Source organism: Enhydra lutris, unplaced genomic scaffold (genome assembly GCF_002288905.1).
Source record: "Enhydra lutris kenyoni isolate GAN:26980312 unplaced genomic scaffold, ASM228890v2 scaffoldscaffold45, whole genome shotgun sequence".
Classification (NCBI taxonomy): domain Eukaryota; kingdom Metazoa; phylum Chordata; class Mammalia; order Carnivora; family Mustelidae; genus Enhydra; species Enhydra lutris.
In genome coordinates, this window is record NW_019154129.1 from 15273245 (window position 1) to 15290392 (window position 17148).

A 17148-nucleotide genomic window follows, 5' to 3' on the forward strand; every position below is an offset into this window, starting at 1 on the left:
CAGGAGGTCGGAGCCTTTGGTGGAGGCCGGGCTCGGGCCAGGGCAGCGGGAGCCTGGAGTGACCAGCTGACCATAAGCCAGAATGCAACACCCACGTTTATTTAAAGTTGACAAGGTAGAGACCTAGGAGAGCCCGCAGGTGAAGAGCCCAGCAAACACCTTCCATAAGTTCAGGGTCTCGATGACTGACAATCCCAGGCCCTCTGGTGTGGACAGACCCAGGCCTTCTTGGCTCAGCAGGAGGCCCTCGGACGTCCCCGCTTCTCAGTCAGGCGGAGGCCCTGAGCTCAAGGACTGCTCGGAGGCCCGGTGGCCCATGACTTCCCACACCAAGATGTCACCATGGGCCACTGAGAAGAGCAGCTGGGCGGGCGGGGCAGACCTGCACAGCTGCACCACATCGTCATGGCCGGCCAAGTCCCAAGCGGCCCCCGAATGACAGTCCACCAGCCTCAGCACTCGCTCTGGGGGCAGACGGCATGGGGTTGGGGCTGGGCAGGCGGAGGGCTGCGCCCACCACACCCCGTGACTGTGTAGCTCCCGGGGCCCAGGGTCCCCGCCCTGTCCTAGTGCTGGGGCCTCTGGAAGAAAATGTGCTCAAAGCCCTGTGTCCTCCACACCCTAGGGACTGCCGCAGCTGGGACCAGGAGCACCAAACCTAATGGGGAGCCCATCGGCTTCCAACGCCCCAAGCTAGGCCAGTGAGTCCTTCTGCTCAGGCCCTGGGTCTGGGTCCCACAGTCAGCACCTCACACCCTTCATCTCCTAACCCTACAGTGCGCCTGGGCGTGTGTCCTTGCCCCAGTACAGGGATGAGGAACTTGGGGCACTGAGGTGAGACCGGTCTCAGGTGGGGCACGGCTGAGCCCCTCGGCTCCCCTCCGTCCCACTGCACCAGGACTCACCGGCAAAGCCAACGGCCACAAGGTGGGCCCTGGGGGACAGGCTCAGGGACATGGCAAAGAACGGCAGCGGGATCCTCTCCACCACCTGTGGACAGTGAGTGTGAGCCTCCCTTCCCCAGCCCTGGGGCCCTCGGGCTCCCAGGACCACACAGGGCGGGGGGTACACGTGCCTGCTTCTGATGAAGGTTGTAGAAGACTAGCTCTGGATGCATGCTGAGGCCCGCGCACACCAGCAGCGCCCCGTCCCAGGGGCAGAAGGCCACGAGACAGGGCGGGGGATGGCTGGGAGCCTGGGGAGGAGCACACACACAGCAGTCAGATGGGCGGGCACCACCCCCCCTCCCCCGTGCCCCCAGGACCCTTACCTCCGTGAGGGTGGGCGATGGGGAGCTGAGCCAGTCCACGAGCTCACAGCAGCCCCGCGGCCAGTCGGCAGCCCAGATGCTGATGCGCTGGTCTGAGCTGGCAGCCAGCCACAGGTCGGCCCCCTCTGTCCCGAAGTCTCCATACTGGGGTTAGGGAAGGGCTGGTGGGTGCCTCCCGCCCTGCCCTACCCGATCTCCCTCCCCTGCCAACAGCCCCCAGGCCAGGCCCCGCCGGCTCATGAGGCTGCTTCACCTCTTTGCTCGTGCTCTGGATGGTGGAGATGAGAGCGCCCTGGTGGTCACTCAGGACGCGGAGGGTCATCCCTGTGCGGGGGCAGCTCACAGCCACAAGCCCATCCTTGTCTCCAGAGAGGATGGTCTGACCTGGGCCAGACAGGGCCACAACGTTACCCTGCGAGCCCCTGGCCCCCGGCCCAGACGGGTGAGCACACGGAGGCCCCGTGGGCCCCACTGCTCACCATCGGCGGAGTAGGCCAGGGCTGTCAGCGCAGCCCGGTGGGGGTGCGTCTTGAGCTCCATGGCAATGCGGGTGACGCTGAAGACACGCAGGGTGCCGTCACTGTAGCCAGCCGCCACCTGCTGCTGCTCTGGGCGTCCGCGGGAGCGGGGACTCCAAGCCAGACAGAGGCAGCTCTGGGGGCCCACAGGAGGAAGACACGGGCATTCCCCTGGGCATGGGGAACGCGGGCCCAGCCCCAAGGCTGGGATAGACACTGAGGGAGGACACGGAGACCTGGCAGGGCTAGGAGGGGGTCTAGCTCGGCCCTCGGGGCCCCTAGTACCTGGTTCAGCACCTGGAACTGGATCAGGAGCTCCATACTGGCCAGGGACCACACCCTCACACTCCCGTCATCACTGCACGTGGCCCAGTGGGATGCGCTGGGGCTGAAGACCACCTCGTTCACCTGTAAGGAGCCAGCCAGCCGGCCGCGCTGAGGCTGCGGGGCCCTCAGGCACAGGGGAGACACGGCAGCCCCAGGTGTGTTTTGTTTTTTAAAGATTCTATTTTTTAACCTAACTCTACCCCGGACGTGGGGCTCAAACTCACAGCCAAGACCAAGACTCACACGCTTGTCGGACCGAGCCCGCCAGACGCCCCAGGTGGTCTTTCTGACGAGGGCACCATCTCCTGCACAAGCCTGCCTGGCCCCAACCACCTCCACGTGGCATCAAGAACCTGTCCTGCCTCCGTCCCAAGTACCCCCACGCGAGACCCGGGTGGGGCGGAACCTGACGGCTCCCTTGCCAAGACAGCACAGAAGGGACCATTCTGGTTGACCCTAAAAAATGGTGATGTGACGATGGGTGAGGACGTGTCCCCAGAGAGCTGCACACAGAAGGTGGAGGAAGACAGCCCAGACAAGAGCACGGGAAACAGGAGACACAGAAGCCACGTGCCCACAAAGGACAAGAGCATGGTCTAGACTCGGACGTGAATTTCAAGGATAAATGCGAGCTCCTGATATGTCACGTGGAAAAAAAGTAACCAGGGGCGCCTGGATGGCTCAGTGGGTTAAAACCTCTGTCTTTGGCTCAGATCATGATCCCAGAGTCCTGGGATCAAGCCCCACATCAGGCTCTCTGCTCAGCAGGGGGCCTGCTTCCACCCCACCCCCCGCCTCTCTGCCTGCTTGTGATCTCTGTCTGTCAAATAAATAAATAAATAAATAAATAAATAAAAAGTGACCAAGCTGTCTGGCTGAGCAGCAGCAGGTCCCTCTGGCACTTGGACCACGACCCCCTACATCCATTTCCCTCAGGAGAGGCCCCCAGACTCTGAGAAGGAACAGCCGAGTCCGGTTCTGGGTGGAGCCGCAGAGGGGACCCTGGGACACCTTGTCCCTCCACATGAGAGGGACGTCACCAGCGACCACCAGCCCCGGTCAAGGCTGTAGGACCCAAGGGCACGTGTGCCAGCAGGTGAACGGACACGGAGGCGTGTCTGGCACTGACGCACGCTGTGCTACAGACAACCTGGAGGGCCCCGTGCTCGCGGAGAGAGGGCGGACAGACAGGAATGCCCAGAACAGCTGAATCCACAGCAACAGAGTCAGCCAGGGAGTCCCAGGGGCTGGGCAGGGGGATTGGGGCGGGGCGGGGGGGCGGGTTGTTTAAAGGGTAAGGGGCTTCCTTTTGGGGAGGGGAAATGCCCCAAAATGGGATTGTGGCGACGCGTCGTGCAATTCTGTGAAGATAACAAAACCACAGACCCCCCCCCCCCAGCGGATAAGGGCTACAGTGTGTACCTCGTACCCGAACACAGAGCTGCCACTAAAAATCCACAAGCAGCACACGACACTCCCCCATCCAAGTTCCTCTGATGACAACCATTATATCAGAACAAACGAACAGAGATTAAAAAAAAGGAAAAGGATTCAGGAACCAACTCGAAGAACCTGCCCCTGGCCAAAGACGGGGCTTGAAGGGCATCACGAGAAGCCGTGACCACGAGGAAGCCGGACCCACATTCCCACCCAGCAGTGCGCACAGAGCCTCGCAAACTCGCAGACCCCTGCTGGCGGCCGAGGAACCAAGCCTGCACTCAGGAGACCCAGCCCAGCAGGGAGAGACTCGCCCACCCTGCACTCCCGCCTCAGCGCCACCCAGAAGAAACCAAGCTCGTGAGGCCGTCTCTCCTGGTCAGGATCCGAGCAGCACCCCAGCAAGCCCCACCGAGCAGGGAGCCATTCTACGAGCACAGCACCGACGGGCGAGCAGCCCTGGACCAGACCCTGGCCTGGCCTCCAGCCCTCTCGGACCCCAGGAACGTATAAGGGCCTAGAGGCAGGTCCAGCTGAGCTGGTGGGAGGTTCCAGGACAAAGAAGCTCGTTTTTTCCAACAAATAAATTATGAGAAAAAAAGGACAAACTAAGAAGGACAGAGAAGGCCAAAAGGCCCGGGTGGGGACGCATGTGAGGCCCGTACGGACAGGGTTAGCACACAGTTCCAGGCTGTCGTCATCTGGGGACTGCCTGGGCCACTTAGACAAACCCGCCGGACTGCTGGTCTTGGCCCTTGAGCAAGCCGGGGAAGGGAGGAGCAGAGCAGAGCCTGTGTGGCATACCGCCCTGCCTCTGTCCAGGGTGGAAATGCCCTCACCTTGCTCCTATGACCGCTGATGAGGCGGGTGCTGGTGCCCTCGGCCCAGCTGACATACCAGAGCGTGCCTGCCGTGGTGCCCACCACGCCCATGTCCATGCTGTCGTGGAAGACCGCGCTCACGACGGCCCCGTCCAAGGTCAGCTCACGCTCCATGAACACGGAGCTAGACCTGGGGTGGGGGGTGGGGGCAGGAGGTTGAAAGGGCGGCAGGAGTCACGGCCCAGGGACCTGGGACTCTGGGGATGTGTCCTGATCTTCGGGCTGCAGGACACTGGCCTCCCCCTCCCCCAGCCCCGCGGCCCGCCAGCAGCTCACCTGGCGCGCGAGCCCTCGCACCGAAGCTCTGCCACGGCCCCCACCGCCCAGAGGCGCAGCCGCCTGGCGTTGCTGCCACTGACCAGCCGTGCACCCGAACACAGCAGCACTCCTGGGAGGCAGGAGGTGGCATGAGCCCCTGCCCCAGGTGCCCAGAGCTCCAGACAAGGTGTCCCAGGGAGGGGCCGTGGGGACGCTGTTGGACACCCACCGATTTCACCGTCGTCGGCTTCCCAGGCCAGGAAGCAGCGGCTGGCACTTGTGTCCCAGACACAGACCTGGCCGGCGTTGGAGCCGCAGTACAGCAGAGGTACAGGCCCGTAGCAGAGTGAAGTCAACTCACCCGCCCTCACCTCCTCGGGGATGGGCACTCGGTGTCCCTGAAGGGACACGAGGGCAGCGGGGGTCAGCAGTGTCCTGGGGCCCAGCCCGACCCCGTCGTCTGGAACAGCCTCTGAACCCTGGCACCTGGAGGCTGACATCGGTCCCGTGCCACTGTAGGAGCCACAGGCTAATGGCACCTTGGCCCACACAGACCAGCTCTCCGGCATCCCAAGGATTAAAGGCCACACCGTGCACTGGCTCCGGGAGGCGGGTGGAGGACAGGAGCTCATAAGCGGTCGTGCTCCACAGGGCCAGAGTGCGGTCACCATAGTCCCCTGGCAAAGACACACGGTAGCTGCACCAGCTGCCCAGGAGTCCCAGGACAGGCAGCAAAGCCCAGAGGCCACTGTCCTCCCAATACCCCAACTGACCCAGTGTGACAAGGAGCTCATCGTCTGGCGAAAATGCCAGAGCCTGCACGGCGGTCCTGTGGTAAGAAAGGAAGTGCCGGCAGGAGCCCCCAGGCACGTCCCAGATGCAGATGTGGCAGCGGGAGGCAGTGCCGCGGCTGCCCGAGGCTGAGGCCAGGACCTGGCGGGCAGGGGGCAGGCAGTCAACCAGAACGGAGTGGCCCCAGTCCCACTGCGGTTCTGGCTGGAGGGAAGGCTGGAAAAGCATCCCTCGTCCTGCCCTGGAGGGGAGAGCCGGCTGAGGTTCTCAAGGACCGGCCCTGGGTGGAGAAGGCGGGATGCCGGGCTGGTACCTGAGCACCGTGGCTGAGGGCCAGGGTGGAGATCTCCTCGGGGTGGCCGAGCCAGTGCTGCTGGGCCCCAGAATGCAGGTCCTCCACCACCACCAAGCAGCCACACGTGTAGGCAAAGAAGCCTGTGGGCAAGGAGGGCACCCCTGAGCCAGGCCGCGGGGCCCGGGCCGCACCATCCCTGCTTCCTTCCACAGCCACGGGGCTCACGCCGGAAAAGCCACTCGGGGGCCGGAACACAAGAGGCTACCAGGAAAAGGCGTCCCAGCTCGGCACCTGAGCCGCCTGTGATAGCAAGTGCTCACGGGCTCTCCCCGGGCCTGTCCCGGGGCACACAGAGCTGGGCCCTCCCTGCCACGGATGGGCTGGGAGCCAGGGTGCGCGGCGGCCCCACCTGTATCCGGCTTCCAGACGACGTTGGCGCGCCCGTTCCCGTTGTAGCCCACGACGACCTTCAGCAGCAGACGCTCCACGCCGGTGTTGGACACAGAGGCACTCTGCAAAGACACGGACAGGACGCTGGGGTGCCGGCACGGTGCTCAGCCACCCGCCACCCCCTCCCCAGCTCAACCTCTCCCCGATCAGGCTGGAGCCTGGGATGAGCCTTGGGAGGTGCAGGCTCCCAGACGGAGACAAATGGCAGGAACATAGGTCCCAGAACCCACACGAGAAACCGGCAGAGCGCGAGTGGGAGGCACCCGGCATCTAGGGAGGCTGGGCAGGGCAGCAAGGCCCAGGGCAGACCTTGGGGAGGACACGGGCACAGGATGAGGAAATGGGAAGGAGCCAGGGCCGAAAGGGAGGGCTCATCAGGACACCACCCGGGGCCACTGTGGACATCTTCAGGACAGCCAGAACCCTGCCCAGCCAAGCCAGAGTGCAGGCACAGGGTGGAGGAGTCACCTGCACGAGACCTGTCACCAAGATCTACATCAAAGCCATGTCACCAAAACTGTGAGCTTTAGAAGCCACCCCAGGGAGACCCCAGGAAACCGAGTTTCCCCGGGGAAAAAGGACACTCCGGGAAACTACCGGGCCATGCCACCCCCACCTCTGGGCCCGTAGGGTATCTGCTTGTGAAAGGGCCTGCAATGACGCTCCCGACCCCAACTGACCTTGGCCAACAGGGGGGTCTTATAGCGTGCCAGGAAGTGCCTGTAGCAGTCTGGGCGAGCAGAGGGGTGGACCTGAGCTTTCCTGACGCTGCGAGCACCTGACCGGGGAAGGAAGAGGCCTCGAAACGTCAAAGCACCCACAACCCCTCAGAGACCCCTCCCTGCACACAGTCACCAGGCACCGCTGGGCAGGACACATGTCTGACCCACAGCAGACCCGGGGGCGTCAGGCAGGCCCCACCCCACAGCCAGCCCAGCCCAGCTAGGGCCTCGGACGAGCCTACTTGCCCCGCAGCGAACAGAGCTTGTCTCACAGAGTAAACCTCAGCCCGTCCGGCAGCTGGGCCTCCCTCAGGCCACCTGGAGCCCACGCAAGACCGTGGTCTGTCACGAGTATCCCCACCCCATCCTGCTGCCCCTCTTCTGCTTACTGGACCAGCTATGGGGGTGGGGACCCATGCTGAGGCCCCAGGGGCCCCCTGGAGACCCCCAGACCCCATCTCCAGCCCTGCTGGCCTCCTTCACCAGCATGGGCAGGCACGAGGCCTGACGGAGACACGCGGGGCTGTGGTTCTCCTCAGAGACTCCTTTTTCATCCGACGAGGAGGAGGCACCTGGGGAGAAGGCGGAAGGGAGCAGTGAGAGGAAGGGACAGAACTCTGCTGCCTCCCCGCCCCGCCCCGACCTGGAGCAGAGATGCACTCGACAGTCCCTCCGGGGCTCTCCGCCCTACCGTTGTCACCCTTGAGGGACGCCACACAGACACCCGGCTGCAGCGGGGATGCTGGGGACAGCTCGGGCACCTGCTGCCAGGGAAGCCCGTTGGCCCCACACACCGTGTCCTCCAGCTGCCTTGCGTCCAGGCCTGGACACAAAAGAAGCCAGCCTGGGCCACACACCCCCAGTTCTGCGCTAGGAACCCCAGGAAAGGAAGGGGCGCTACGCCACCCACAGAGATGGCAGAGCCGGCCCCAGAGATGACCACAAAGCCTGCCCCTGTGGTGGGGCCACTCACTAGCCTTGCAGGTTGGGGCGGCCGCAGGCGAGTCTCCAGCACTGCAGAGGCAACGAGAGACCGGGTAGGAAGAGGGTAGCAGAAGGCCGGCAGACGCAGCTCCAGGGCAGGCACTTGCCTTCCTGAGGGTGACCTCTCTGGCGGACCCAGAATGTCCCAGAGGAAGATGGCATCCCCCACGCTGAGAAGCTGCTGCTGGTCAGGGCTGAAGCCCACGGCGTGTACAGGCTCTGAGTGGCCAATATACACCTGGGGGCAACGGGAGTCACACAGAGAGACCCTGGAAACACAGCTACGGCGCCACGGTCCCTCAGCACCGGGCGGGAGTACTGCTTCCCGCTGCAGGATGGCGACGTATCCTGCAGGCCTGGCTGCGAGGCCCCTGAGCCGCCAGACGGGTGGGAGGAAGCGCTCTCAGGGGCTGCAGGCCCCAGCAGGCACTGGGGAGCAGGGGGGTCTCGTCCGCCCTCCCTCCCACCCACCTACCGGGCACCTGCCTGGGCCCCCACCTGGCAGCTGGGGCAGGACTTCGTCACGTAGTCCCACACCTTGATGGCCCGGTCGGCGGCCATCAGCAAGAAGCGTGCGTCCCTGCTGAGCGCCAGGGAGGGGCAGGCCACAGCGTGGACGCCTGGCAGCTGCAAGAGGCGCTCTGGTCGGTGAGGAGAGACCAGAAATCACAGGCCCCCAAAGGGAAGTCTCCCTTCATGAGAACTGCCACTTGCAAGGAGAGCAGGTGGCCCAGGGCCACCCTCCTTGCAGCCCTGCAAGCACTAGAGCTGGAGTGTGGAGGGAAGAGATCACACGCTGACCACAGCCCGGGCTCACCTCCCGGACCACGCGGCCCGACGCGGTATCCAGCACCGTGACTGTGTGAGAGGACGTGGACACCAGTAGGTGGCTAGGAGGTCCGGGGCCAAAGCAGATGGCCACGGCCGAGTCCAGGAAGCTGCTGGCCGGGTCCAGGGCGCTGATATCGATTCGCAGCAGCTGGGGGAGGGCAGCAAGTTGCCCCTGGCCCGGACTCCAGGCAGAGCGTGCACCCCCAGAGCACGAGCACAGAAAGGGAGTCGCCTCAGGCACCCGCTCGGCAGTCCTGCCACCTGCGGCTTACACATTCTGAGTCCAGGCAGCAAGGGTCAGACCCTCTCGGGTTCAGCGTGACCTCCCACCTGCCCCCTTGACTCCCTCGCTCTCCACCCAGGCCCAAGGAGAGGCCCTGTCCTTCCCTACCACCCTCCACCCTGGAGGGACCAGAAGAGCCACATGTCCCCGGCGGGGGACACATGCAGGGTGTGCTGGCCAGGCCAGCATGGACACACAGAAGACTCCAGCTCGCTCACCTCCTCTAGGCAGGATGCGTTCATGACAGTCACCACATACTTGGAGGGGCCCACGAAGGCCAGCAGGCGGCCATCCCCGCTAACTGCCAGGGCGTTGGGGGTCGGGTGGGCGTCCCGGCACACCACGTTAGCTGCCGGCAGCGTGGGGGCACAGGGTCAACTGGGAGGGACCCAGACCTACCCCCAACTGTGGGAACGGACACCAGCGGGCACGAGCCACAGCTGGACCAGCTGGGGTTCTTCCTGGACCACGGCCAGCCGCCGAGGGACCACCCGCTGGCCCAAGTTACTACCAAGTGGCCACAAAAGGGAACACACATGCTCGGCTGACCCGACCCCCCACCCAGTGCTCAGGCCATTCGCCTCCTCCCGCGGCAGGGTTGGCACAGACCCTCACTGACCTTTCATGCTGGGGGGGCGCTAAGTTCTAAAACCACGCTAACCCGGGAGCTGCGGGCAGTGGGCCAGCCCCGCCCCACGGGGACGGGACAAGGACGTGGTCAGGAGGCTGGAAGGGGCAGCGTGGGGGCCTGACCTGCCACACGCAAGACGCGGCATGGGGCGCTGATGCACTGGTACTGGGCCAAGGTGCCCGAGGAGCAAGAGCTGAACAGGAGGCTGCCGTCGGGGCTGGTGGCCAGACCGGTGACGGGTCCTCGGTGACACCTGCACCACACAGGGACAGCCGCTGCCCTGGCCCTGAGCCGCACCACCCACACCTCTCCCAGCTGCTCCTGACTTAGCTCCCCAGGGGCGGCAGAGGGCTGGGGCTTCTGTGCATGGCCCTTCCCTGCCCGGCCCCGCGGCCCACATGCCACCTCCGCTTCCGCCTCGGGGGTCTGTGGGGCCGGAGCCAACAGGCACCCACCTGTGCTCCACCAGCAGCTCAGCAGCCTCCAGGCTGAAGGAGCGGACGGTCCCACTGCTGAAGCCGCAGAACAAGGCTGGCCGCGTGGGGTGGAAGGTGGCGGTACACGGGGCCTCCTCAGGGGATCTCAAGTCATAAAGCTGAAGGGCGGGGTCCATGAGGCCGGGCAGGGACGGGGCTACATGGGCTTCAAGAGCCTGAGAGCCCATCTCTCCAGGTGGCCCCAGGGGCCCTCAAGGCTCCACGCCTGCCTGCACCCCACCCACTGGCCCTCGGGCCCTCCCTCTGCGATGGCACCCTTCTGGCCGCACCCCACCTGCTGCAAGGTCACCAGGTCCCAGACGCGGACAGTGTGGTCCTGGGACACTGTGGCGAGCTGGCCGCGGCTGCCCTCAGTGGCCAGGGCCAGCACCGGAGCGGTGTGGGAGCGAACCAGCACGCTGTACTCCCGGGACGGGACATCCAGGAAGCCCAGGAGGCCGGAGGATGTGGCGGACAGCACACGCTGACCGTCGGGGCTGATGCACACCAAAGTGACTGGGCCCTCGTGCTCTGCACACAGTGTGACTCAGTGAGCTCCTGGGCTCCTGCCACCACAGAGGCAAACCCACCTGTCTGTGGGCCAGGACAGGCAGGCTCCCTGATGACCACCACTCCTGGCCTCAAGACTCGACCCCCCCAAAACCTTGGGCTGAAGTCTAGCCAGGGGATGACCCAGGGACACGGCCCTCCCACGGCAGCTCCGACGCCGGGACGGCTTTGCGGTCCCACCTGCCTCCAGAAGCACAGAGGAGAAGTCCAGCGGCCAGAGGCGCAGGTAGCCGTCCTCAGAGCCCACGGCGCATATGGCCTGGGACACGCTGAGGCTGCTGATGGAAATGCCAGGGCCTAGGGGGGTGGGCAGGGTCAGCCCACAGCATCAGCGCAGCTCCCCCTACCCATGTAGCAGAAGACCCACCTACCCGAGCTGAACATCTGCTTCTGTGAGACGGGGCCGTCGGGGGGCCGTGCGGGCAGGAGCCGGCGTGCGCGCTGCACAGCCACACGCTGGGGGTCGATCTCCAAGATGTGGCCACTACGACTGCACACGTAGCTGCTCCGGGAAGTGACAGGTGAGGGCTAAAGGGACACGTACGAAGGGGACCCAACCAGTCACGGGAGTGAGGGCAGGACTCACAGCATATGGCCATCCTGCGCCTGTCCGAAGGCCAGACTGGTCAACTCCAGCACACGGTGCTCCCCCAAGTCCACAGGGCAGGAACGCAGCTCCCCCCCTCGCAGCCGCCACAGCCGCACACTGCCCTGCCCGCACGACGCCATCCTGCAAGGCAGAAATGGGATGCTATGAGGGGCCCCAACCCAGGGAGCAGCAGGCTCCGCCCCCATCTGGGCCCACGGGCCACCAAGGTCTCATTCCTGCAGTGCAGGGACAGCACTGTCACCTGCTTTCGTCAAAGGAGGCCACGTCAAATGCCTGGATGTCAACCCCAGTGTGCGCCTTTGCCAGAAGGACTGCCTCACCGCCTCGTCCCACCTGGGCTGTGCCCCAGGCCAGCACCACCTGCAAGAGGCCCGTACTGAGTGCCCGCAGCCCACCCCCACCCTGCTCAGCCTCCCCCAGGCCTCAGCTCTCCTTTTCCACGCAAGAGTGCTCGGTGGCCAGAATCGTAAGTGTACCCCTGGGCTTCTACACTCGAGGCTGGGCACATCTGTGGGAACAGAGAAAACCCCGAGCTCCAAGCAGAGACGGGCCTGTGCTGAAACACGGGATGCTTCCGACACACCCGACCTCAGGAAGGCGGACACGCCCAACGCGGCCCGTGGAGAGAGCAGGCAGAGCACCGACTCTGAGCGTGGGCCTGAGAGCACGGGGCACCACCACACGGGGCACTCGGGCCAGGGGGCTCGGCAGGGGAGCTCTGCTTGCTAAGTGCCTGGACTCTGCCCGCAGCCTGGCACGGCCACCCCAGCCCCCCGACCCGGGCCTGTTACCGTCCTCCCGTGGCGGTCCCTGCCGACGCCGCAGAGCAGCGCCCCACTGTCAGAGAAGCTGCGGACAGAACGGAAGCAGTGAGCGTGGCTGGGGCTGGCCCCCCCCACCCCTCGCCGAGGCCCCATGCCCACCTGAGGGAACAGAGGGCATGGGCTGGGCTCTGGAACAGGGACAGGCACTCCCCGGTCTGGAAGTCCCAGAGGCGTAGCATGCTGGGAGGCCTGGCCTGGGCCGAGGCCAGCAGTAAACCGCTCCCATCCAGAGCCAGGGCAGAAACCTGGAGGCGGCGGCACATTGAGGGGATGGGACAGCACTGGGCCCGCAGGCATGAACCTCCCCTGGGATGGTGGGAAGTGCCCACCTTGTCCGTGTGGCCAAGGAAGCAGCGCTGTTCCCGGGTGTCAAGGCGCAGGACGACGATGACCGCGTGGCAGGGATACACCACAGCAGCGCCATCCTTGGTCCACAGGGCCTGTGCACAGGGGCCAGACCCAGACGTCCCGGGCTGCTCAGCCTCTGCCCGCCCCAATCCCAGCACAATCCCTGTGTGTCAGGAGCGTACACACTTATGCAGGATGTCCCCAAACCCTGTCTGTGGTATTAGAAACTCCGGAGTCGAAGTAGAGAAACACCAAGACCCACAGACACTCAGACGGCGTCTAGAAGGACCCGGCAAGCACAGGGCCACAGACCCAAAACCGGTGCCCACACCAGCCCCGCACACCAGACAAGCATCAGAGCCTCACAGTACACATGCGAGCTCTCAGGTTTAGGGAAGCTCTTGCACCTGGGCCCATGGTCACGCGGCCTGCGCTCAGGACAGAAGGAACGGACACTGGGATGGGACCCCCGCGCTTCCGCCGAGCGAACGCAGAGCCGTGCGCAGACATAGGCAGGGCCGGGAATCCGCGGGGTGGGGGGAGGGACTCCACACCCTGAGGACGCTTAGACATCCACGTAACCACACTGGGGAAACACAAGCTTTTCCCACTGCCCCCTCTGTATGACTGACGCTCATGCGACCCAGAAAGAGCACGGGACCCCTCACCCATTTGGTGGTGTGGCCCCCAAAGCCGATGACTCCCTTGAGCCTCAGGACGGGATCTGGGAGAAGGCTCTGAAACAGGCAAACTTGCACTGAGACCCCAGGAGGTGAGGCTCCTGCCCCCTGGGGCCCCAGCAGCCCATGCTGGCTCCTCCCTCCCAGAAGCAGCATAGTCCGGGGGCTTCTGCCAGCTGCACCGGGCCAGGAACCCAGGACCTGGCCTCAGTGCCAGACCCTTTGGGGAGCCCAGCTCCGGCCCCTGCCTGCAACCCAAGGCCTCCACGGATCACCTGGTGCCTCCAGACCCTTTGTGGGAAGAGACTCTCGTCCAAAGCCACCTCCTGCCTGTGCTGCTTTCCGTGGGAAGGCTGGATAACGACAGGTTTCAGAGACCCGGCAGACCTTCCCCACACCTCATCTAGGCCTCACCCACGTTGGTGAAACGGCTTACCCCTCACCTTCCCCGGGGTAGGCACTGACCTCGTGCACGGCCACACCCTCCGGGGCCACCGGCACCACGGTCCGCTCAGGAGCGGGCACGTGAACACCCCCGCCGGCCGCATGCTTGTCGGTGACCTCCGGCCTGGCTGAGGGCTCTTGGCTACGGTCACTGGGGCCATTCACACTGGGGAGCTCTGAGCACTCACAGAACACGCTGACCTCTGGAAGGGGCCTGGGCTCCGAGGGGGCCTGACAAGACAGCAGGGGCACAAGCGCCTGTCAGCACCCTGAGGCTGCCACCCTCCAGCCCCGCCCCCAAGGACACAGGAGCACTCACGGCTACGGGGCCACACCTGCACCACAGAGGGCACACGGTCCTGGACGGGATTGCTGAAAGCCACTGGGCGAGAGAGAACCTGCGGCGCGCGCCCCAGGAAGTCTGGAATACAGCCAGAGGCCACAGGAGCCGCTCAGCAGAGGGTACAAGGCCTGGGGAAAGCACGGTCCCAGGGCCTCACCCACTCCTGCCAAGCCACAGCCGCAGGCCACTCTTCTACCCCGGGCCCCAGAACGCCCTCCTAGCTGGAAAAGCTGAGAACACCAAGCACCTATACCTCCCACACGGAGCCGGCATCTCAGGACAGCCTCGAGGCGAGCCCTGGGCCCTGTGGGTACCCCCCTGCCAGGGTCGCCACCCCCAGTATCAACACCCCCTCCCGCAGAACTCCACGCCCCTGCAGGCCGGAGCCCAATCCCTGCTGCCCTCACAGGCCCACCTGCCTCAGGAGGCGAAGAGCTCTCCTGAGCCAGCTCGGAGGACACTCTGAAGCTGTCTCTGGGAAACCTTGACAGGGTGGAAGGAAAGTCAGTGTCCAGCGACCAGCCCGCCGTCCCTTCGCCAGCCTCCCGCAGGACGGGCGGAGCCGCTCACCGGATGTGGACATAGTGGTCATACCAGCTCTCCCCCTTTGGCACCGGGAATGCCATTTCTCTCGGTACAGGTACGACAGGCAGCTTCGCCCGCCGTGCCTCAGCAGTGCTAACAGCTACAGAGGACAGAGCCGGTCCAGGGAAGGAGGCCCACCCAGCTCCCTCTTCCAGCCCAGGCGAGTCTCGACACCAGACGCCACCAGCCCAGCCACAAACACCCCCTGCCCCCGACAGGTGCCTCGGTTGCTGGGGGGCTCCAAGATGGCACAGCACATGCGTTTCTGTTGTGGGCCCGGCTGTCAGCCCCTTCTGCTGAGGAGGAGAGCAGGAGCAGGCCGGGGGCATCAGCACGGCACTCACCAGGGTCAAAGCACAGGTCACTGGTGTAGAGACTCTTCACCAGCAGACTAGCACACAGCCTGACGCTCTTGAGGTGGCCGTAGCACCGGTTCAGGTACAGGAGCAGGACGTCCCGCAAGTCCAGCTGTAGGTATGTCCACCGGGTACCAGAGGGAGCGACACCGGCCGGCTCTGGAGAGCGTGAGCCAAGATCAGCGCCCACAGTCTCACCAGCCAGCCCACGGCACTCTGTACTTGGCCAGCCCCAAGCACGGCATGCCCCCCACCTCCCTCTCTGCTCTCAGGCCACCTCTCCAGGGCTACTGCCCCCACTCACGCCCCATTTCGGCATCACCTTTTAAAGAAAACCCAGCCTCGCAGATGAAGGGAAACTGCAGCCACGTGGCCGTAGACTTGAACTCCTTGAAGAGGTTGGAGAAGGACACACGGATGACCTGGCTGTCCTGCAGGGCACAGCACGACCATGAGGAGACGAGAGTGGCTGCGAGCGTGCACCCCCACTGACCCCACTCCCCCAAGCTCTGCACCTCGGTGGCCACATCCAGGTGGATGACGAAGTGCTTGGCTGGCAGGGGCTTGAAGAGCACGTACAGGTACCGGCCCGTCAGCCCCAAAGACTGGGTGCTGGTTCTGGGGAGCTGGATGTAACTGCTGGCAGAGACAGGACCCCGGATGCGGTACACGGTGCACTTCAGAGTTTTATCCTGAAGACAGAGAACGGGGAGGCAGCTCGGTCCACCCATGGACGCCACAAAGGGCACCACCGGCGTGACCCTCGGGTGGCTCTAACGGTTTCTCGGGAGGGCTCAGACGGGGTCCCCACGGCTGCTGCTGGCCCCGGAGGCCCACTTACGGTCACAGGAGCCACATCGCCCTCCTTAGTGGACCGCTTCCACTCGCCCACCTGGAAGTGTCTGAAGACGTTGAGGAACGGGTGCTGCCACACTGGGGAGCCAGGAAGGTGTGAGGACCCCCGCGGGCGTGAAGTCGCGTCCCCAGATGCCAGACCCCCGCCGGCGAGAAGGGGCGTCGTGCGGCCGGGCTCCACACCTCCCAGGGAGGGGCCAAACCCTGGGCCTGCGCTCCACCCGCCCCCATCTCCGCGCGGCGACAGCGATACTGTGCGCCATCCCGCGTCCTCCCGCCGACCACGGCCTCGGCAGCGCGGACTACCGCCCGCACCGAGCCCCGTCCCCCCGACGCGGACCCCCGGTCTCCACCGCGCCGCCGCCCCGCCCCCGGCCCTCGCCGCCCCGGGCCCCGTTCCCGCCCCCTCCCGCACCGACACCCTGCCCCCGGCCCCCCGGCCCGGGCCCCCCGCGCGCCGGTACCTTTCGCCATGGCGTAGCCGCTCGAACTTCCCGCCTCGGCCGCCGCGCGCTCCACGCAGGGCACGCAGCGCGCGCTTAGCAACGGCCGCCTGGCAACGGCGCCACGCCCACCGCCCTGCGCACGACGCCACGTGACCGCGACGGGGTTGGCCGCGCGACGGCGCGGCGTTGACCACGTGACCGCGGTGCGCGCAGAGCCGGGTCGCGTGACCGCGGCGGGGCAGGACGCAGGCCGGGTCCGCGGTGGGCGGTGTCGCGGCCCGGAGCTTCTGCGGCCACTTCCAGGCCAGCCCCCTGTGGCGATGCCCTAGCACGGCCGCGGTGGGGACTAGGCACGTGCGCGGCGCTCTGGGGCCCGGTCTGTATGGGGAAGGACACGCACCGGTGTTTATGGGAGTGCGTTTGACAGCGGCTGCCCACACCCCCGATAGCCCGCTGGGCTCCACCCTACGGCCTGCAGCCCTCTAGCGCCCACACCTGACGTGCCCCACTCCGGTCCGCAGGCAGTGCCACCCACCGGAGAGGCAAAGCGGTGTCCCCCAGAGCCACTCGGCCCCGGGGGGTTAAGACACAGGACTAAGGGGCACCTGGGTGGCTCAGTGGGTTAAATCCTCTGCCTTCAGCTCAGGTCATGAGCTCAGAGTCCTGGGATCGAGCCCCACATCGGGCTCTCTGCTCGGCGGGGGGCCTGCTTCTCTCTCTCTCTGCCTGCCTCTCTGCCTACTTGTGATCCCTGTCTGTCAAATAAATAAAATCTTAAAAAAAAAAAAAAAAAAGACACAGAACTAAGCATCGGGAGATTCGGCCCCACTCCTGGGCCTCTGGGATGCTATCTCCTGGCCAGGTGCTAATGACTGTGGATCGTGAGATGGGGCTCAAGCCCCGGCTGACAGAAAGCTGGGTGGTGCTGGGTA

General features: G+C 65.3%; 1 protein-coding gene across 1 annotated transcript; it reads right to left on the reverse strand.

Annotated features, from left to right (window-relative positions):
- Positions 1 to 78: 78 nt before the first annotated feature.
- Positions 79 to 16244, reverse strand: LOC111156190 (WD repeat domain 90). The gene is given in 42 exon segments (XM_022516912.1): positions 79 to 464; positions 906 to 990; positions 1076 to 1195; positions 1271 to 1414; positions 1524 to 1654; positions 1750 to 2049; positions 2052 to 2196; positions 4392 to 4563; positions 4710 to 4821; positions 4921 to 5089; positions 5178 to 5368; positions 5465 to 5624; positions 5797 to 5918; positions 6188 to 6290; positions 6909 to 7006; positions 7340 to 7522; positions 7642 to 7773; positions 7924 to 7964; positions 8042 to 8172; positions 8433 to 8561; positions 8752 to 8913; positions 9267 to 9397; positions 9802 to 9932; positions 10135 to 10274; positions 10451 to 10686; positions 10906 to 11022; positions 11097 to 11227; positions 11312 to 11455; positions 11577 to 11695; positions 12127 to 12184; positions 12259 to 12404; positions 12489 to 12599; positions 13176 to 13244; positions 13653 to 13862; positions 13967 to 14052; positions 14390 to 14457; positions 14545 to 14659; positions 14904 to 15074; positions 15238 to 15346; positions 15431 to 15607; positions 15757 to 15848; positions 16235 to 16244. Coding segments are annotated over 42 exon segments (5601 nt in total). The 3' UTR covers positions 79 to 264.
- Positions 16245 to 17148: the final 904 nt, after the last annotated feature.